This window comes from Halictus rubicundus, chromosome 3, assembly GCF_050948215.1.
Source record: "Halictus rubicundus isolate RS-2024b chromosome 3, iyHalRubi1_principal, whole genome shotgun sequence".
Lineage (NCBI taxonomy): Eukaryota > Metazoa > Arthropoda > Insecta > Hymenoptera > Halictidae > Halictus > Halictus rubicundus.
Window position 1 is genome coordinate 5,770,514 of NC_135151.1, and position 19,479 is coordinate 5,789,992.

The 19,479-nt window shown below is 38.4% G+C and overlaps 1 protein-coding gene across 1 annotated transcript in view; it reads left to right on the forward strand.

Moving 5' to 3' along the window:
* LOC143352474 (uncharacterized) overlaps positions 1 to 19,479 on the forward strand; it is a 465,026-nt gene that overhangs the window by 416,861 nt on the left and 28,686 nt on the right. Inside the window, exon 12 of the mRNA XM_076784988.1 lies at positions 17,394 to 17,512. Within this exon, the coding sequence (XP_076641103.1) occupies positions 17,394 to 17,512 (119 nt within the window). The remainder of the gene's footprint in view (positions 1 to 17,393; positions 17,513 to 19,479) is intronic.

Consider the following 19,479-nt stretch of genomic DNA (forward strand, 5'->3'; position numbering starts at 1 on the left):
GAAACGGGACTTCCGTTCCCGGCCATTTCCTTCGCTTCGGTTCGATCTAATAAAACGTGTTGCGCCGAGGAAAAGGCAGACGAGAGAGGTGGAGTCGACAGAAAAAACAAAAAAGAAAAATACGGGTGGTCTTCCTCGGATTGGAAAACGCGGGATTTTATCGGATGCTTGGTTAGGGACATAGACAGCGCGTAATCAGGGAACAGCCCCTGATCTATTCGTCGTCGGTGCATCCGACTGCGTCTAGAGAACGAGACAGCTCGCGATGCGTTTCGCTCATCTCGTTCGAGTCCACCAAAGATCACTGTACGTCGTTTAACATACACGGTGAGTCTCGCAGTAATAAGGGTTTTGTACTCGGCGGACGAATGAAATTGTTGACTTTTATATCGCGACAGTTTGTCGAACTTTCTGAACAGTGCGAAGGCGAATTGTGGACACGGTGCTTGTCGCGTCACTTATTGTACGGGTCCCAAAAGTATTATTCATAATGCGTGATTACTTCAAAATAAATTCAGTTTTCCTTCTGGTTGCAGTTGTCTTGCTGTTTTAGATAACTTCTCATGGTCATACATGATTATGATGACTCTATGCATTTACGGGTATTGAAAATTTTCAAAAAATGGTAGGATATAAAATTCGATAGAATTTAGTACGATTTTTCTTTATTTTGGATTTTTCAAAGGCTGTTCTTAAACGCTTTCTTAAAATTTTCCTGTAAAAATTGAAAATTGCATACACATCCGTAGTTTATTGATTATTAGTAGTTGCAGTTGTCTTGCTATTTTGGACAATTTCTCATGGTCATACATGATTATGATGACTCTATGCATTTACGGGTATTGAAAATTTTCAAAAAATGGTAGGATATAAAATTCCATAGAATTTAGTACGATTTTTATTTATTTTGGATTTTTCAAAGCCTTGTCCCGTTGAAAATTTTATTCTATTTGATTCCGCTTTCTTAAAATTTTCCTGTAAAAATTGAAAATTGCATACACATCCGTAGGCTATTGATTATTAGTAGTTGCTGTTGTCTTGCTATTTTGGACAATTTCTTATGGTCATACATGATTATGATTTCATGCATTTACGGGTATTGAAAATTTTCAAAAAATGGTAGGATATAAAATTCGATAGAATTTAGTACGATTTTTCTTAATTTTGGATTTTACAAAGGCTGTTCCCGTTGAAAATTTTATTCTATTTGATTCCGCTTTCTTAAAATTTGCCTGTAAAAATTGAAAATTGCATACACATCCGTAGTCTATTGATTATTAGTAGTTGCAGTTGTCTTGCTATTTTCGACAATTTCTTATGGTCATACACGATTATGATTTCATGCATTTACGGGTATTGAAAATTTTCAAAAAATGGTAGGATATAAAATTCGATAGAATTTAGTACGATTTTTCTTAATTTTGGATTTTACAAAGGCTGTTCCCGTTGAAAATTTTATTCTATTTGATTCCGCTTTCTTAAAATTTTCCTGTAAAAATTGAAAATTGCATACACATCCGTAGTTTATTGATTATTAGTACTTGCAGTTGTCTTGCTATTTTGGACAATTTCTCATGGTCATACACGATTATGATTTCATGCATTTACGGGTATTGAAAATTTTCAAAAAATGGTAGGATATAAAATTCGATAGAATTTAGTACGATTTTTATTTATTTTGGATTTTTCAAAGCCTGTTCCCGTTGAAAATTTTATTCTATTTGATTCCGCTTTCTTAAAATTTGCCTGTAAAAATTGAAAATTGCATACACATCCGTAGTCTATTGATTATTAGTAGTTGCAGTTGTCTTGCTATTTTGGACAATTTCTTATGGTCATACATGATTATGATTTCATGCATTTACGGGTATTGAAAATTTTCAAAAAATGGTAGGATATAAAATTCGATAGAATTTAGTACGATTTTTATTTATTTTGGATTTTTCAAAGCCTTGTCCCGTTGAAAATTTTATTCTATTTGATTCCGCTTTCTTAAAATTTGCCTGTAAAAATTGAAAATTGCATACACATCCGTAGTCTATTGATTATTAGTAGTTGCAGTTGTCTTGCTATTTTGGACCATTTCTTTTGGTCATACATGATTATGATTTCATGCATTTACGGGTATTGAAAATTTTCAAAAAATGGTAGGATATAAAATTCGATAGAATTTAGTACGATTTTTATTTATTTTGGATTTTTCAAAGCCTGTTCCCGTTGAAAATTTTATTCTATTTGATTCCGCTTTCTTAAAATTTGCCTGTAAAAATTGAAAATTGCATACACATCCGTAGTCTATTGATTATTAGTAGTTGCAGTTGTCTTGCTATTTTAGACCATTTCTTATGGTCATACATGATTATGATTTCATGCATTTACGGGTATTGAAAATTTTCAAAAAATGGTAGGATATAAAATTCGATAGAATTTAGTACGATTTTTATTTATTTTGGATTTTTCAAAGCCTGTTCCCGTTGAAAATTTTATTCTATTTGATTCCGCTTTCTTAAAATTTGCCTGTAAAAATTGAAAATTGCATACACATCCGTAGGCTATTGATTATTAGTAGTTGCTGTTGTCTTGCTATTTTGGACAATTTCTTATGGTCATGCACGATTATGATTTCATGCATTTACGGGTATTGACAATTTTCAAAAAATGGTAGGATATAAAATTCGATAGAATTTAGTACGATTTTTCTTAATTTTGGATTTTACAAAGGCTGTTCCCGTTGAAAATTTTATTCTATTTGATTCCGCTTTCTTAAAATTTGCCTGTAAAAATTGAAAATTGCATACACATCCGTAGTCTATTGATTATTAGTACTTGCAGTTGTCTTGCTATTTTGGACAATTTCTCATGGTCATACATGATTATGATGACTCTATGCATTTACGGGTATTGAAAATTTTCAAAAAATGGTAGGATATAAAATTCCATAGAATTTAGTACGATTTTTCTTTATTTTGGATTTTTCAATGCCTGTTCTGTTCAAAGCTTTCTTAAAATTTTCCTGTAAAAATTGAAAATTGCATAAACATCCGTAATGTATTGATTATTAGTAGACTGCGGATGTTTATGCAATCTTCAATTTTTACAGGAAAATATTCCTGAAGAGCTGGGTCTCTTTTACTAGCTTTAACCGAGCTTTAGGGGTGCGACCCATCGCGATTCCACGGCTCACCCGGTATATCCGAGGTCGCATTTAGTAGGCACAGTCTCGAATGGGAAGATATCAAAAGAACGGCGTGGATTCGACGTCGTGCGCGCGTCGATGCACGCGTGTGCAGATGCAGATCCGGTCTCCTGGCGAGACCGTTTTCCATATTGAAACGCGTGCTTTATAGGCGCGGTTCTTCCGACGGCCTCGTAAACATTTAATGCCGATCGATCTGTTCATACGTGTAACAACGCCGGGGCGATACACGGCTCGGGAATATCGCGTCGCTATCTCGAACGGATTCGCGTCTTTGAAGGATGACCCCGTTTAGATTCACTGTGAAATTTGCGTAACCGAAGCGTAACTCTATTATTCCAAGAGCGTGGCTGCTGAACATCTCGATGCATTTGTTGAATGCGTCAACCAGAGAGCACCGATCGATATCGGACACATTGTAATTTGTCCAGATATTTATTTATAGAGATAGAGATTTATTGCACGAATCAGTAACGATTTAATCTAGATAATTAAGTTTGAACTACTCCACCGGGTAGTGCGGATAATCGAGGCTCCGCTTTATCGCGAATTAAACGGGTAAAAATCATTCAAATTGCGTCGTGTTTGGTGTCACATCAATCAGAAAAATGCGAGGAATATGTAGGTAAAAGTTTCCTCAAAATGTCGTTGGAAACAGTTTTGCCATGGAATTAGAGATACGTGAGAAAAGATTGAAAAAGAATTCTATTGATTTCAAGTAAAAATTCCTAAAAACCACGTCTGTTTAAGACTGTTAAACCGTATAGTTTTATTAGCTGCGAAGCGTTCTGGCACCGCAGTGGCAGCCATATATTTTAATTAGCCGTGTTTGTGTCGGTATGAAGAGGTCCCCGACCGGCAAAGTAGAAATGAAATTTGCCGCATTAAAAAGTGACGTCCCGGAAGGGGTCGGCTGAAAGTGAGCGGACCGTTCGATTTTAATCAGGTAAATGTCAAATTGGCTCCGCAAGGAATCACGCCGGCTAGAATAGAAGTATCCCCGGCTGAAAAACGTGACAGGAAACCAACCACGAGAAAGACTTTTCCCCGCACATATTGATCAGCGTCGGAGTCCGCGATCCGAATGGGTTACATTCCAAATCCTTTCAACCGCGATCGATATTCGCCTCGCTATCCGGAGAATCGTTCACCCGGGGACGAACATTCGCTCGGGATACGAACGAAGGATTTAATTGTAAGATACGAAGTGACCCGTCGGATAATAGGAATTCCGCTGTGAGCGCAAACGATCGTCCTCGAGCACGATTAAATACTGTTTGGCTTCCGAAATTGAAATGTAACGCACGATTTCCACGTGTTTATATTGATTCATCATATTTCGTCGACCGCGCGGTACGTGTGCTTCTTATTGAGAAAATTCTAGTTTCGTTAAAAAATGTCCCGGATGATACGATTGATCAAATTAAACTTTAGGGGGAAATCCGGTTTATCAATTTGGAAGATTCAATTTCGTTTAACTTCAATCGACAGCAGCACACGCGGGAAGTGCATGACAATAAGTTTCGGATTGAAATCCGAAGTACAGTGATTTCTCTATATATGTCGCCAATGCCTGGATGATAAACGTCGCGCAATTATCCCCACTACCGCGGGGTATACCCAGTGAGGGCCACGAAGCTTGAGAGGCCTCGGACGCAGAGTAAACCTAACACACGACTCGGGTATGTCTCCTGCACGATACTAGACGCTGGCAAGACCCGTGTTGTTGACATATATCGAGAATTCTCTGTATTTATTTATTTGCAACATTTTTCTGTATCTTGTTACTCGTTACACAGATGCGTTACCGTTTAACACATTATTAACTTATTAATTTTTAATTTGTTTAAATGCATTATAACGCAGAGAATATATCTGATAAATATTTTAAATGGTTTTTCCATTAATGATTAAAACAAGATTTCACAAATTACTGAACCTGACAGCTTGAAATATTAACTGTATGTGAAAAAATAATTCTTTTATCGTTTGATCTAGAGATAAGAAGATAGGTGGTATATTTTTTGTTTAATTGCCAAGGACTCCGTGAATATTTTTAGTAACGCCAAACATTTGAAGCAGTCAAACTGCTTTATGTTTGCAGTGCTGATCCGAAAACACTTTTTGATATAAAAATTTTCAATAACGTCTGATACTGTGTCCCTACACGCTAAAGCGAGCGAAATAAAATCTGGTACGTGAAATAAAATTTTGTCTAATTTTTTTGCCATTTGAAACTATGAATGTGCACGAACGTCCATATAATGATGTCTGTGCACACTGAAACGAAACGATGCAGGAAAATATTTTCATAGCTGGCTCAGTTTCAATGAAAATTGATTTAAAATGGTGAAAGATTTAAGTGTATTTAAACCGTTTCGTCGAAAATAGGAATTAAACAGAGGCGGATTATTTCTTTAACAGGTTTTGTCACAGTTTTTTCGTGATTGACACGGTAATCGAAGTTAGAGCACTCGCGGAGCGTCAGTCTTTTTAGTATGGACTACGGCGCCATCCTAAACCAGGATTTGTGGACAGCTGCGCATCACGCGCGACAGGATCCCAGCTTCCGGACATGATTTATTATTAAAGATACTTTTACTGGGATGTTTTTTCGAAACAAAAACCATACCGTCGCGAATTTTAATAAAAGCACAATCTACTGGTACAGTGAATCCAAAAAGTATTTCAACGCTAAATTTCTTATTCTCGAGAAATGGTCGATATTTAAACTGTAATAATTTCGTTAGAAATAATAGTACAACAATAAACCTGAACCCATTTTAAAACTTGTTCGACAATAGCCACACCTTTAACCGTGGCTCTAACAATTTGATCGGCCATTGTAATATTCTGGGTCGCAGTAAACCCGGGCTCCATTGTCGGAAGGTCAAATGGTTGTATCCGGCAAGCGTTTCCCGTCCAGGAATCATCGAGTGTTTCTTCGGACACGAGTCGTTCATGATTCGCCAACAGATCACGAGCTCGGAACGTGAGACGATTTCTGGTTGGTCGAGGAATCGCTTCCGGTAAATACGTTTATCCGCGGGGATTTACGTTGTTGCATCGAGTCCGGTCGCTCTCGTGACACTATCGGTGGCGGGTCAGCTGTCGCGCCGGAACGCACGGACATCTCGCGTCCGTCTGTTTCCCTGCGGTTGCATAATGCATACAACGCGTCCATGCACTCCGGCCAAGTCCCTTTTGCACTTACTTCAGCTCTCCCGGCATGCCTCTGCATCGCGGACCAACGGTATCTCGTTCCCTCCGGAGGGAAGTTGCTATACTTTGTTTGTCGCGGCGCGGCAGCGGCTCCGCCATTTCAGGCTCGTTCCACGGCCCGCTGGCCAATCCCGTCTCACGAGATCGCGTTGTTGCGCCCACGAACCTCCTGAATCCTCGCAGAGATATCGGCCCGCTCCCCTAATCTTTCCGGCTTAATTATGACCGTCTGATCGACCGTTTACAGCGGCCGCTATCTTTCCATTCGCCTGGCGCGGTGCGGTGTAGCGATCCGAAACCGCGGAAACCACTTTAAATATTACACTTTATGAGACAGAAACTCAATATCGCCTCTTTACCTCGATAAAAAAATGTGCAGTATAACAAAACTGATTATTACATTGTATGTACCGGTTAATGTCTAGTAACTTTTGTTTGAAATATCTTTCGGTGCGACAAGTAGATCAAGAGTAAAGTGTCGAGGAAAGTGTCCCAAAACTAAATTAACTTTTGGTCAAACCAGTCGATAGGGCTCCCAAAAAAACCCCACTGTGATAAGTTTCAACTCGGTACCCCTATCAAAAGAGTAGTTACAGGGCGAGCACGGTTTAATGAATTATGCTGTATTTCTTCTGCTCTGCTCAACAGAAAAGTATGAAAAAAATTCTTGAATATTTTACCTAATAGTACGCACGACGGTGAATTATTTCAGAATTTTTGGCTGCAAAGTCGATTTTTAAAAAAATCCAAATGAGTGGGAATGAGTTCACGAGAACTATGTTTTAAAAAATTAACAAATATTAATGAGAAAATTTTAGTACTTCAAGAATTGCGAAAATGGAGAAGGAGATATTGATGGTTGGAACAGCAAAGAGTTTTGTACTTGAATTCGATCAATTGTGTTTTATATAAAATGCGAATGCTGCTTTCAGCTAAGGAGCGTGGGAGGTTTCGACGAGTTGGGTCTCAGAAATTCTGTGCCACAAATGGATTGGCTGGCGTGCATAAGCTTGTTCCGCTAAAATTTGTTAACCATTTAGACAGGCGACGCGATCTACGTTGTTAACTCGCCCCCTCTGTGAAACAATAATTGCACGGGAAACAGAATTCCTGAAACTTTAACGATACTCTCGTCTCGTTTCCCGGTGTTCCGTGAGTTTTGATAAATTCCCCGGACGTGTTTTCCTTGCACACTGGACTACGACCTAATCTCACACGCGAGCAAAGAGAATACAGTGCCGTCTTTTAATACAGAGACAGTCTGTTTCGCAGCACTTCCTCGCTACAATGATAATAATTTCTAATTTTCATATTTACTGAAACAATAAATAATATTTCCAATGCCAATACACACCGTACATTCATTTTCATCTCTTGAAGTTTCTGTGATTCCAGGACAAACTCCATCGCATATAAAATATTTAATTTCAAATTTACATATACGTATGCAGTTTAATTTATTCGAATTATCAGAGCCACTGTACGAAAGCATTGTTTATTGTCTGTGTAACGGATTATGTTGCCTATAGCAAACATCAGTACTCCGTAAAAAAAAAAAAAAATTAAAAAGAATTTAGTATAACTACGCTTCAATTTAAACGTTGATTGTTTTATGTAAACTCTTCGATGTATGCGAGTGGCGTTAATAATTCGATCATCCACTGTAGATATCTCCAAACAGGAAATAGAGAGAATTTTATTTTATATTGTTTTATTAATTCATTGTTAATATCCGTATGTAAATACAAATACAGTATACATTGAAATGGAAGCTACGAGTTTTTACGAAAACATTAACTCACGAACAAGCAATTTTTATGTCGTTGCAGTTAACTATTCGAATGTCATTAGGAACTTTTATGTCTTTCCGGTTGACTGTACAACAGTGAATCATAAGTTTCATGTGAATGTGCATTATTTGCAAGAAAAATTGGAGTAACAAGCAAAAAGCAAAAGAGTTCTAAAAAAATTGAACTAACTGCATTTTAAGAAAGAAGTGTGACCCCTGCGGGATACATACGCTATAAGCCAATTTTCCGACAGACTCATTTCAGTTCGCCGACGAAGGGCAACCTCGTTCCTCAGCTGCTCTGCTACTTTTTCATCTGCTTTAATTTGTAACATTGCTGGGACAACCAGCCCAGAATTTATGCTTACAAGGGGACCTCGCAGCTGACCTCCGTCGAATTTTAACTAAATCTTCTGGCGGCGGTTGCACAGCGTAAATAATCATGCTCTCCAAGAAGATTAATTAACATACATAAGTACCTATGCGAAATAAGATAATACAGTACAACAAAATCAATCGCTGTATCACACAGAAACATTTTTAAAAAAGATCAGTGATAGATTGCGATAGCAGTGGCTTCGAGCTTTAAACTGAGACCAGAGTTCATTGTTGTACCATTCTTTTCTACAAAATTATAATAGTATGTTTTTCGATAATTTTTCGAAATTTGATATTCCAGTAGTTTCGCGAGTTGCTGTTGAACAATGCTACCCGTAACAAATGCGCGCTTGGCAACGAATGCTCTGTGTAACATCATAATTTCGAGGCCCGAAACGTAGGGTCTTTCATCAAAATCCGAGTCGAGTCAGCTGCAGGGCACCCTTGTTAGCAACGGCTACTGCGACACGTTGAACGCGCGTGCTTATGGGACAGTCCCGTGTTTTATGTCGGCTAATCTCGTAAAAATGCATGGGAAATAACGCTCATTTTTCATCTCCGGCCTCGCCAGCCCGCTCGTACTCCTTCTTCTAGCCTCGGGCACGTTTTCCATTGTTCGGCGACACCGGCAAATCTGCAATCCGACGATCACAATACATTCGAAACGGCTTCAAGTGTAATATCCATCCGACACGTCTCATGGTACATAATTACGCGATCGGTATTAGATCCTTTTATTTTGTTAAACGTCTCTTCATGTTTCTCGTCGAATCCATCCGGAAATTTCTTTTATTTGAACAGAGAAAGTTCAGACGCCTAACAAATAGAAAAAGGGGAGGATAGTTGTGTTACTCTCTTGAAACCGTAAAACTTTTCTATTGAACATTTTCCGCGTGAAAGGCTACCGCGATAGCACGACTCATTCCCTAGTAGCACAAAATATTGTATACACATTCATATAATATTAAAAAGAGATTGAATCTTTTTTAATATTCAAATATACATACAATATTTATTTTATATTAAGAAATAAATTTTTTTTTAAATATGCGGGAAATATGTATTTCATGTTACGAGAAAAATATTTTTTTCTAAATATTAAATGAATCTTTATTTCATATTACGAGAAAAATATTTTGTTCTAAATATTAAATTAATCTTTATTTCATATTAGAAATGGAATATTTTTTCCTAATATACAGATAATATTTATTTTATATTATGAAAAAAATATTTTTTTCTTATTATAAAATGAATCTTTATGTAATATTAGAAATAGAATATATTTTTTTAAATATGCAGATAATATTTATTTTATATTATGAAAAAAATATTTTTTTCTTATTATAAAATGAATCTTTATGTAATATTAGAAATAGAATATTTTTTTTTAAATATGTAGGAAATATTTTATGTTTATCATGGAAAAATATTTGTTCTAAAATATGATGCGAAGTAAAATGTTTACTTTTCATTTACTTTGAATTTATATTATAAGAACATGAATGCGACAAAGTTGTTGCACGAAAAATAATCGTGTAGCTCTTGCGTCTTACACAATGTGATTGAACTGTAAGATTAAAAAAGTTCGTAGCAATAGACTCCCATAGCATTTCTGGAACCTATTCGGGATCTTTCTCGGCTTTGTCTAAACAGAGTCTCAAATATAATATTGAGTAAATAAATAGTTATATTGAGTAAAGTCCTCAAATATAAGTATTAATAAAGTTTGTAAAAACTGTGTGCGATTGAAGAATTGACAATTGTTTGTGTGTGTGTGTATAGTTTACGCAAACTAATATATTATAGTGTAAGAAAGTACTAGAAAGATAGATAACGCGATATCGTTAACTTAAATAAATGTGGGCGTATTACAAAATACTATGAATCTTTATTCACGACAACTGTACACGACGACAGTCAGAATCAGAATGTCCTGCTGTCCCAAAAATCCTCAGCCGTGAGAACGCCTTCGACAGTATGCCTCCTTGTTTATGACACCCCCAAGCTAAAGGACTTTCCCTTGTGGAAGGGCAACGCGCGGACAAAAACCACATGGCCTGCCTCGACCGTTTGCTTACTTCGATTTTTCTAACAATAGTTTGGGTAATAACAAACGATACGGTCATACGTGTTCTCGACACCTAATTGTTTCATCGATGAGGAGGACCAAAAATGTCCTCGAGTTTCGCTGTTGTCCGCGCTAATACTATGAAGCGTGCTCTGTTTAATCTCCGTCCATGCGTGGGCGAAACACATCGAAGATCAATCTGGGGATGAGGGGGGGGGTATCGAGTAATTTAATCACCGCGCATATCGCATCCAACTAAAAGCCACTCCCGTACGTTGGTGAGCGACTAATGAACCAGCACAGATCAACTCGGCCGGCGACGAGACGAAATAAACCGTTGCCCCCAGTGATGGAGCCACGTTTTGTATACCACGGTTACGTTTGTTTATAACGGAACCCGTGCGCCACGGCAAACAGTCCTCCGGGGAACCGGCGGGGGGTGACCCCGACGTATAATTTCCAGTTCATGAGGCGATAATAATTGATCGGGACAGCCGATCACCGTAGGCGCGATTGAAACAGCTTTATGCGCCAGATTACGGCCATGATTTGCTCGTACTCTGTTTCCGGTTCGAATTAGGACAGTTTACCTTAGCGTCCATTCGTTGCTCATTTGCCGGCAGAAAGTGACAGCCGCGAATGATCGACGAGGCCCGATGGCAAAAGTTTGTTTGTTGCTCGGTGGGATCGCCGCCTGTTTACTTCGATCGCTTATCGGTCAACGAACAATTTTGGAATTCTAGTCAACCCGTTGTAATCAGAACATTCCCGCGTGTTTCGGATCTGGAAGTCGAATTCGCGAAATTAGATTCTGTTGTTCGAGATTTCGTTCTCGCAGAAAGTCGAATGCGAAGAGGTACTGGACAAGGCTTTCTTAAAATATGTAAAATTATATGCGTTTTTGTGCATTTCCTTAGTTTAGGTAGAATTCGATTTACGATTTTAAAGAAATCAACAGTAGCACCGGATGTCGAACACTTTTCAAATATGTTACACTTTGGAATTGAGCAAAAGATAAGAGAATTAAAATAGTTGTAATTGCATATGAAAAATAAAGAATCCACGTTTAAGAATATTGGGCTTTAATATGTGGAGCGGAAATTATAATTTACAAAATGCACCAGTAATTTGTTGGCTTTGTAAAATTGATTGCTACACAGAATCTGGAAAGAGTCGTTTATAGTAATTTTTGGCGATGAATTGAGCCCTGGCAAATGGAAACAGACTTTTAGTAATTGTACTAACTACTTGTACGAGTTATTACTTCGTAGCGTTTCGATTCGGGGCACAATTGTATGCTCGTAGTATTTAGGTAGAGTGGCTCGAAACCAGTCTGCCAATGGTTAGACGAAATTATAAAGTGCTCCATCCACTCATGCTATTATCTTACTTTTCAACACCAATTGCGACGCTTGACATTTTAAGACAGCTAATTTCAACTGGTTTACTACTGTGAACGCACCCCATCATTTTAACTAATTACAACATACACGAATTTAATATTATTTCGTTTTAGAACCTTCATTATTTTGAATAACAGTCGGTATAAAACACAACTGCGTTGTCCATCGTAAAGTATGATTTGAAACGCGATGAAATACAAACATTCACGATGGTTTGGAAGGGTTTTCATTTTATTTTTAATTTGGTAAAATTGGAAGTTTCATTTTATTTCGTGAAGTTCATTTTTCTTCGGTAATGGATTCCACAAAATGAAAATTTCAGTTCCTCCTATTGTGAGAAACTGTGTACCATGTTTTTCTGTGTGACTGTATTTTACGTATGAAATTTCATTAATTTACTTTATTAATGGACAATCAATGAATTCAAAATACCTCCTGTACTTTGAAAGAATAAATTTCTAATTTTTATTATGAAACTTTTAGGAAACAATTTTTGAACATAGAAGCCAAAGAAAAGTTTGTTTCAGCAATTTTACTGGCAAAAGAATATCGGATTTTGAAAACGAAATAAAAAAGAATAAAATAATTAAAACCCGCACAAATTATAAACAACCAGGATTTTATTTCATTTAGTATTCTTCTTCGGAAAACACGATATCAAGAAACATAAAACGGCCACCCAATTCTTGTCGGATGAGTGCTACCGCATAGAATAGTATAATTAGAATGCGCTTGTAGAGTTGAATGTCTGATTAAAAGTGAAATGGGACATTAACCTGATTCATGGAGATTAGTTTTACTATTAAATATGCTCGACGTGATGTCAACTCAAACAGTGAACGTGTTTTAAAGTAATAATGAATTAACTTTGACATTTGCGCATCAATATTTAAAACTTGTTCCCGAAGTTTAAAAATTGTTCGTTGAATTTGATTAACACCTTACCATATAATAACGGACTCGTAATGAAGATTTCAAATAAAATGTATACTAAATATGAATATTATGCTGTTCTTTCGGGACGAATTCAAATACTATTTTATTTTTCACTATTCTCTTAGTGGACAAAGAAGTTTTAATTGTAGCCATGAAGGAAATTCTACAGAAAACAAACGGGATATTACGAAAGACAAGGAAGTTCTAATCGTACTCATGAAAAAAGAAACCGTGCGATAATGGGTTTATCAACTAACTTTCGAAAAGCCACTCACAATGTAGCAGTTACGATATGCATCTGACAAAACCGAAGCAAGGCATCCGGAAGACCTGACTCACTATGTTCTCCCCGGCCCGACCCGGCCCGACCCGGTTTGCCCGGGAAAAGTACACACGGATTCGTGCTCACGTGACGTCTGCATATCTGAAATCCTCGAATGAAAGTTGAAGATGCGCCAACTGGGTCGCTTGATCTTTCCTTTCTGAGAGCCTCCTACCAAAACATAACCGTGACTCTCCCGGTCCTCTAATGGCGGTACTCGATTCGCAGGAAGAATTGAAATGATTCCAGCGTTCGATCGAATAAGTGGTTGATCGCTTCGCCGGAACGCTTCAACCGAGAATGAATGGACCAAACCGAGATTTCAATAGTACCAGAAAACGAACTCTCCAGGATTGGTATCACTGGCGAGTTTTTATGCAAAATAAAAATTCATAGACATTCGTTTCGTTTCGTTTCTTAATAACAAATAAAACGCATTAAATATTTTCACTGATTTGCATTCAATCTACACGTTTTTATCTCAAAAATATTTTCTTCAACTTTAATGCTCTATTTAAATGTTATTTATGGAAAACACCGACGGCGTTGCTATCACATTAGAATTAGATCGCATATTTTCTAATGGAATCCTATTTGTTTATGTCTGATATAATTAAATTGATTCTACTAAGACACATTTTCTTAACACGTTATAAGATTTATATTAAATGAATTTGAATAGAACAAACCAGAATATACCAGAATGTACTAGAATATAACAGAATATGCAAGAATATACCAGAATATACCAGAATATATTTGAATATACCAGAATACACCAGAATACACCAGCATATATCAGAATATACTAGAATATAACAGAATATACCTGAATAGACCAGAATATGACAGAATATACTAGAATAGACCAGAATATACCAGAATATGCTGGAATATACCAGAATAATCCAGAATGTACTAGAATATACCAAAATATACCACAATATACTCAAATATACCAGAATATACTATAATATACCAGAATATACCTGAATATACCAGAATATACCAGAATATACTATAATATAACAGAATTTGCCGGATTATACCAGAATATACCAGAATATAGTATAATATACCAGAGTATAACAGATTATACTAGAATATACTAGAATATAACAGAATATACCTGAATAGACCAGAATATGACAGAATATACTAGAATAGACCAGAATATACCAGAATATGCTGGAATATACCAGAATAATCCAGAATGTACTAGAATATACCAGAATATACCACAATATACTCAAATATACCAGAATATACCTGAATATGCCAGAATATACTAGAATATACCAGAATATACCAGAATATACTATAATATAACAGAATTTGCCGGATTATACCAGAATATACCAGAATATAGTATAATATACCAGAGTATAACAGATTATACTAGAATATACTAGAATATAACAGAATATACCTGAATAGACCAGAATATGACAGAATATACTAGAATAGACCAGAATATACCAGAATATGCTGGAATATACCAGAATAATCCAGAATGTACTAGAATATACCAGAATATACCACAATATACTCAAATATACCAGAATATACTATAATATACCAGAATATACCTGAATATACCAGAATATACTAGAATATACCAGAATATACCAGAATATACTATAATATAACAGAATTTGCCGGATTATACCAGAATATACCAGAATATAGTATAATATACCAGAGTATAACAGATTATACCATAATATACTAGAAAACAAATTCTACTGTATCACCTACGTAAATTGGCAATAACGAAAACGAAAATACTTGAAGAAGAACGCCGGTATATTAAAATTGGAGTGAAAAGTATAAGCTTCATAATGATCCACTTTGCTCAGTTCCCTAAAGTCAAACACGCTATAAATGCAAGAGCATCCGCAGTCTGCTAATGACTACGTCAAATCACACGTGTGCATTCAAGGCTTCTGTTGGTTTCGAAATGAGATAGCGGCTGCACGTAGGCTTCATAAAAACTCTGTTCAGCTATGAAGTTTTAATAACGTACGGCGGGAGTGAGTGGTGGACCGTCCCGTTCCCGTTCCCGAAACGCAAAATCTGAGGACGTGGATAGTAAGTCCCCTCGGAACATCGTTATCTTCTAAAAACTGCGGAAGTTAACGGGCAAAGTATCGCGCAAATTACGGTGTTTCGCGACGAAACCGCGTTAACGATGTCATTCGCCGAAACTTTAGATCCGCGAACACCTCCGCTAATAGCGTGGGAACACCTCGATACGAGAATCGAGTTTCGTTCGCGGCGTTATAGGAGCACGCCGCGCCGCCAACGTCAAACTGCGCGAGTCATGAAAATATATTCAACTTTTTCAACTTTTCAACTCCGGCTCGTCTGTTCTAGCCGCGCGGCCCGAGAAACTTTTCCCCTCTCGCGTGAAACTCGATTCGCGACACTCGTGGCACTTTTTTCGCAAACGTTTCTTCGCCCGTTTCGTCCATATCGAGCCGGAACATAAATTAGGGTGGGGGCATGCTTGAACCGATGGACACGAGCGCGACTACGAGCGTTAAAAATTCCACTTCAAATTTTTCTTATTATTCACGACGTTGCATTTTAACGAACAAAAGTTTCGGAAAATGTTTAATCAAAGAGCCCCGATATGAGAACAGACTCGCAGTTGCCTCTTGCTGTTCCACAGCTTCCGCTAGATCTATCTCGGTGTAAAAATGTTCGCTCGAAGTCGCTCAGCCCTTGCCGTGTCCTTCCGGGGTGAATAATAGAGGGCGCGTGCGGATCGTTTGTTCCGCTCGTTATTATGACCAACATTATCGTCGATTTGTATCCCGAACACTCTGAATAGAATCCACAATGATTTAACAGGTAGGACAGCCGCAGAAGACCTTCCACGATCCTGCCCCCCACCCCCGTCCTCCCCTCCTCCGCTTTCCATCGCTCTTCTTTTCCTTTATCGGTAAGTCGAACCGCCCGAAGGAAGTTTCCCGTGAATTATGAAGCCGGTCGCCTTTATGTCAAAGAGCACACCGCACCATACTTGACAAGCTTATGTGCGCGCAGCATGGCTCGAAGTTGGGCAAGTGGCGGTACAAAGCGCGACGTAAATTTTCCACGTCGTTCACTTCCATTTTGCTCGACAGCGAAGTTGTAAATGGACGCCCTGGGAACACTGTTTCGCGATAACCTCCGCCTGAATCGTCGATGAGACGCTGCACAGCGACAAGTCAATGTTTGCCGACTGGTTTTGTCTACCGATAACCGACAGCAGTGTTTGCTAACTGGTTTCGCGCCCGACGTCCGATGGTTATTAATGGGCCGAACAAATTAAGAGGGTGCACCCACCGCACAACACACCCAACATGTCGTCCGTGGAAGCTAATCAACGCGAGTAGACTTTGTCCCTTGTTACTGAATTTTTTTCTAATATTATACTAATTCAGTAGAACCTCCGTGGTTGTCGAGTTACGTGACACGCGATGGTAAGAGAAGCGAGGAATCGACTTGCAGGTTTTGTACTCCAAGTTCACCATTTTGTAGATCATATTCACCTTTACTTTCCACCCTTTCGCAATGCAAATTCATCCTTTTGCAAATCAAGTTCTCCTACAAATTAGTGCGCGGATAAGAAAAAGTATCCTGCGAAAATCGCTGGTCTTTTTACGTACAATAAGATCCCATAATAAAAAATATAGGTTTACCTTCAAATGACCTTGAGAACGCCAACCAAAATAAAAAACTAATACTGCCCCCTTCTGTCCCCGTCGAAAGAAAGATTCGACGCTCCCAGCGCGATGCTATCGAGAAACGGATGCACGTTACCGAAGAGCATGTATAATACTTCGACCACAGTGAATCCGGCGAATGTTCACCCTTAATATCCAGGGGGATGATGTTCTTTACGACGTTTCTGATAGCAGGTGTCTGATTTACACTCGGCCTCGGGGGAACGAGCTGTTTCCCTCGAGAAGATAGCTCAGGAGCTCGTGCGGGCATTTCGCGGCTACCGAAATAGTGTCGGCTGGTTAAGGCAAGAGTCGCGTAAAACGAGATTCTATTTTCGTTTCTCTTTCTCTTTTTTGCCGTAGGTACGTCGAGCCGAAAAGGTACTCATCCAACGGCAGAAATATGACGGTCGTACTGAGACGAGCCCCGAATAGCCCCGCCGACGAGGAATATATGGACGTCTCTTATTACTTCCACAACGGTAAGCCGACTATTTTCATCATCTCTCGAACAGCTTACGTCGCTCATACAGCTTTCATCCTGTTACATTCCTGTTTCCAATAAGACCCGGGACGCTCGTGCACCTTGAAGAATGCTGCCGCGGAAAATACTGCTCGTAATCGCGTGTTTTCCCTTCGTATCAAAATCCCCACCGCCAATGAGCTTCACCTTTAAGAAGGTCAATTCTCTATGCGACCCCCGGAAGATTTCCTCGCTCGACGATCCTACCCAATTGATTAACGCCTCGTGAGGAAATCGAGATCTGAATTGCCACGTCCAACAAGCCGTATTTTCTCCGCGATCTCAATTGCAATCTGCAATTATTGCGCGCGCCGAGTGCGGACAATTTTCAAGGACGAACCACTGACCCTCGCGACGACGCACAGTGGGCAATTTGGACAAAATCCGATTCAAAATCAAGGAACTTTCGATAGGAATGAGGTGGAGCGATGAAATTTTTTTTAAATTAAAGCTGAAACTATGTAGAATATGGGAAAAAATAGGGAGATTATTACCATCCAATGATTTCAACGAAAAAATGACTTCATTTGTTTTTGTCACAAAAATCTATTTTTTACAAAATCCTGAGGTCGTAGACAAATTTTCAGACCAGATTTGAAATCAGCGTGAAAAAATCTATGGGAAATGATGTATAGCATGTTAAAAGAAAATTTTTTCCGCGCGTTGTATTGGAAAAACTAAAATTTTCTTGAATTTGTGCGCGTTTAACGAATTTTCTCGAGGTTAAAAAACGTTCGTACCACAATCTCTCTATTTTCCCATATTCTACAAAGTTGCAGCTTTCATTTAAAAAAAATTTCATCGCTCTACCTCATTCCTATCGGAAAGTTCCTTGATTTTGAATCCGATTTTGTCCAAATTACCCACTGTGCGACGCTGAGGGGCGCCTCGCTTCGTGGAACCACGAACCCATGGCCATTTCGTGGAAACATCCCGTGCGCACAGGTAATTTGGAAAAGGGACCACCACACGGGCCAAATAATCCGGAGGCGCGGAAGCGGAGCGAAAACTCCCTGTCCCGTACCCTGGGGAGGTTTCGACCCCCACCCTCCCAAGGTCGCGAGGTTTCGAGCCTCCCCCTCCCCCGAATCCGAGGACCACTCGAGGGAAACGCACCCCATTAGGAAAATCGCGAGTAAGGCGTAGGGTGGGAGGGAAACAGGAACAGGTCGCGGTACAAAAACTCGCAGGATCACTGTCGCGTTGGCTCCTGTTCGAGTATTACCGTGCGAGTAAGCATCAGTGCTATAGGCGAGCTTTGCGAGCGGCTGAATTCCGAGCGAGGATCTCCAAGGATCCAGTTCCGTTGAACGCAGATGTAGCAGAAGCCCAGGTGAACAACGGGGACGGTAAGTCAACGCAGTGATCCTTTTCGATTGTGTTCGCGAGGTGACCCGATAATTTTCGCCAGTGAACGATACGTCTCTCGTCTCATTCTCTATTTAAAATAGAATAAAAAGTTAGTCTAGAATCTTTCATGAAACTATATCTGAGGAATACAGTGAGTGTAAAAAGTATTCATACACTTATAGTTTTAGAAAACCATATATTTCTTTATGTAATTGTAAATTCTTTTATAAAACAAAAACACGATTACGATTATTATAGATTTCAACTACAAAATGTGACATAAATAAACTAACGAAAAGTTAACGTTAATTAGATATATTAAAAACAATTTGAAGTCTCTCAAAATTAGCACGCAAAAAGTATTCACACATGTAACAGCAATAAACGTATTATAATTTGCGAAAATAAATTAAGTTGATATTTCGTTGGATAGCCTTTCGACTGTATAATTGCGTCCAGTCTTCTTGGCATTGAATCCACTAAATTGGATGTGATTTCGTGTGTAATATTGCACCATTCCTCTTGAAGAGCAAGTTTTAATTGTTCTTTACTTGAAATATGCCGGGTTCGGATTTT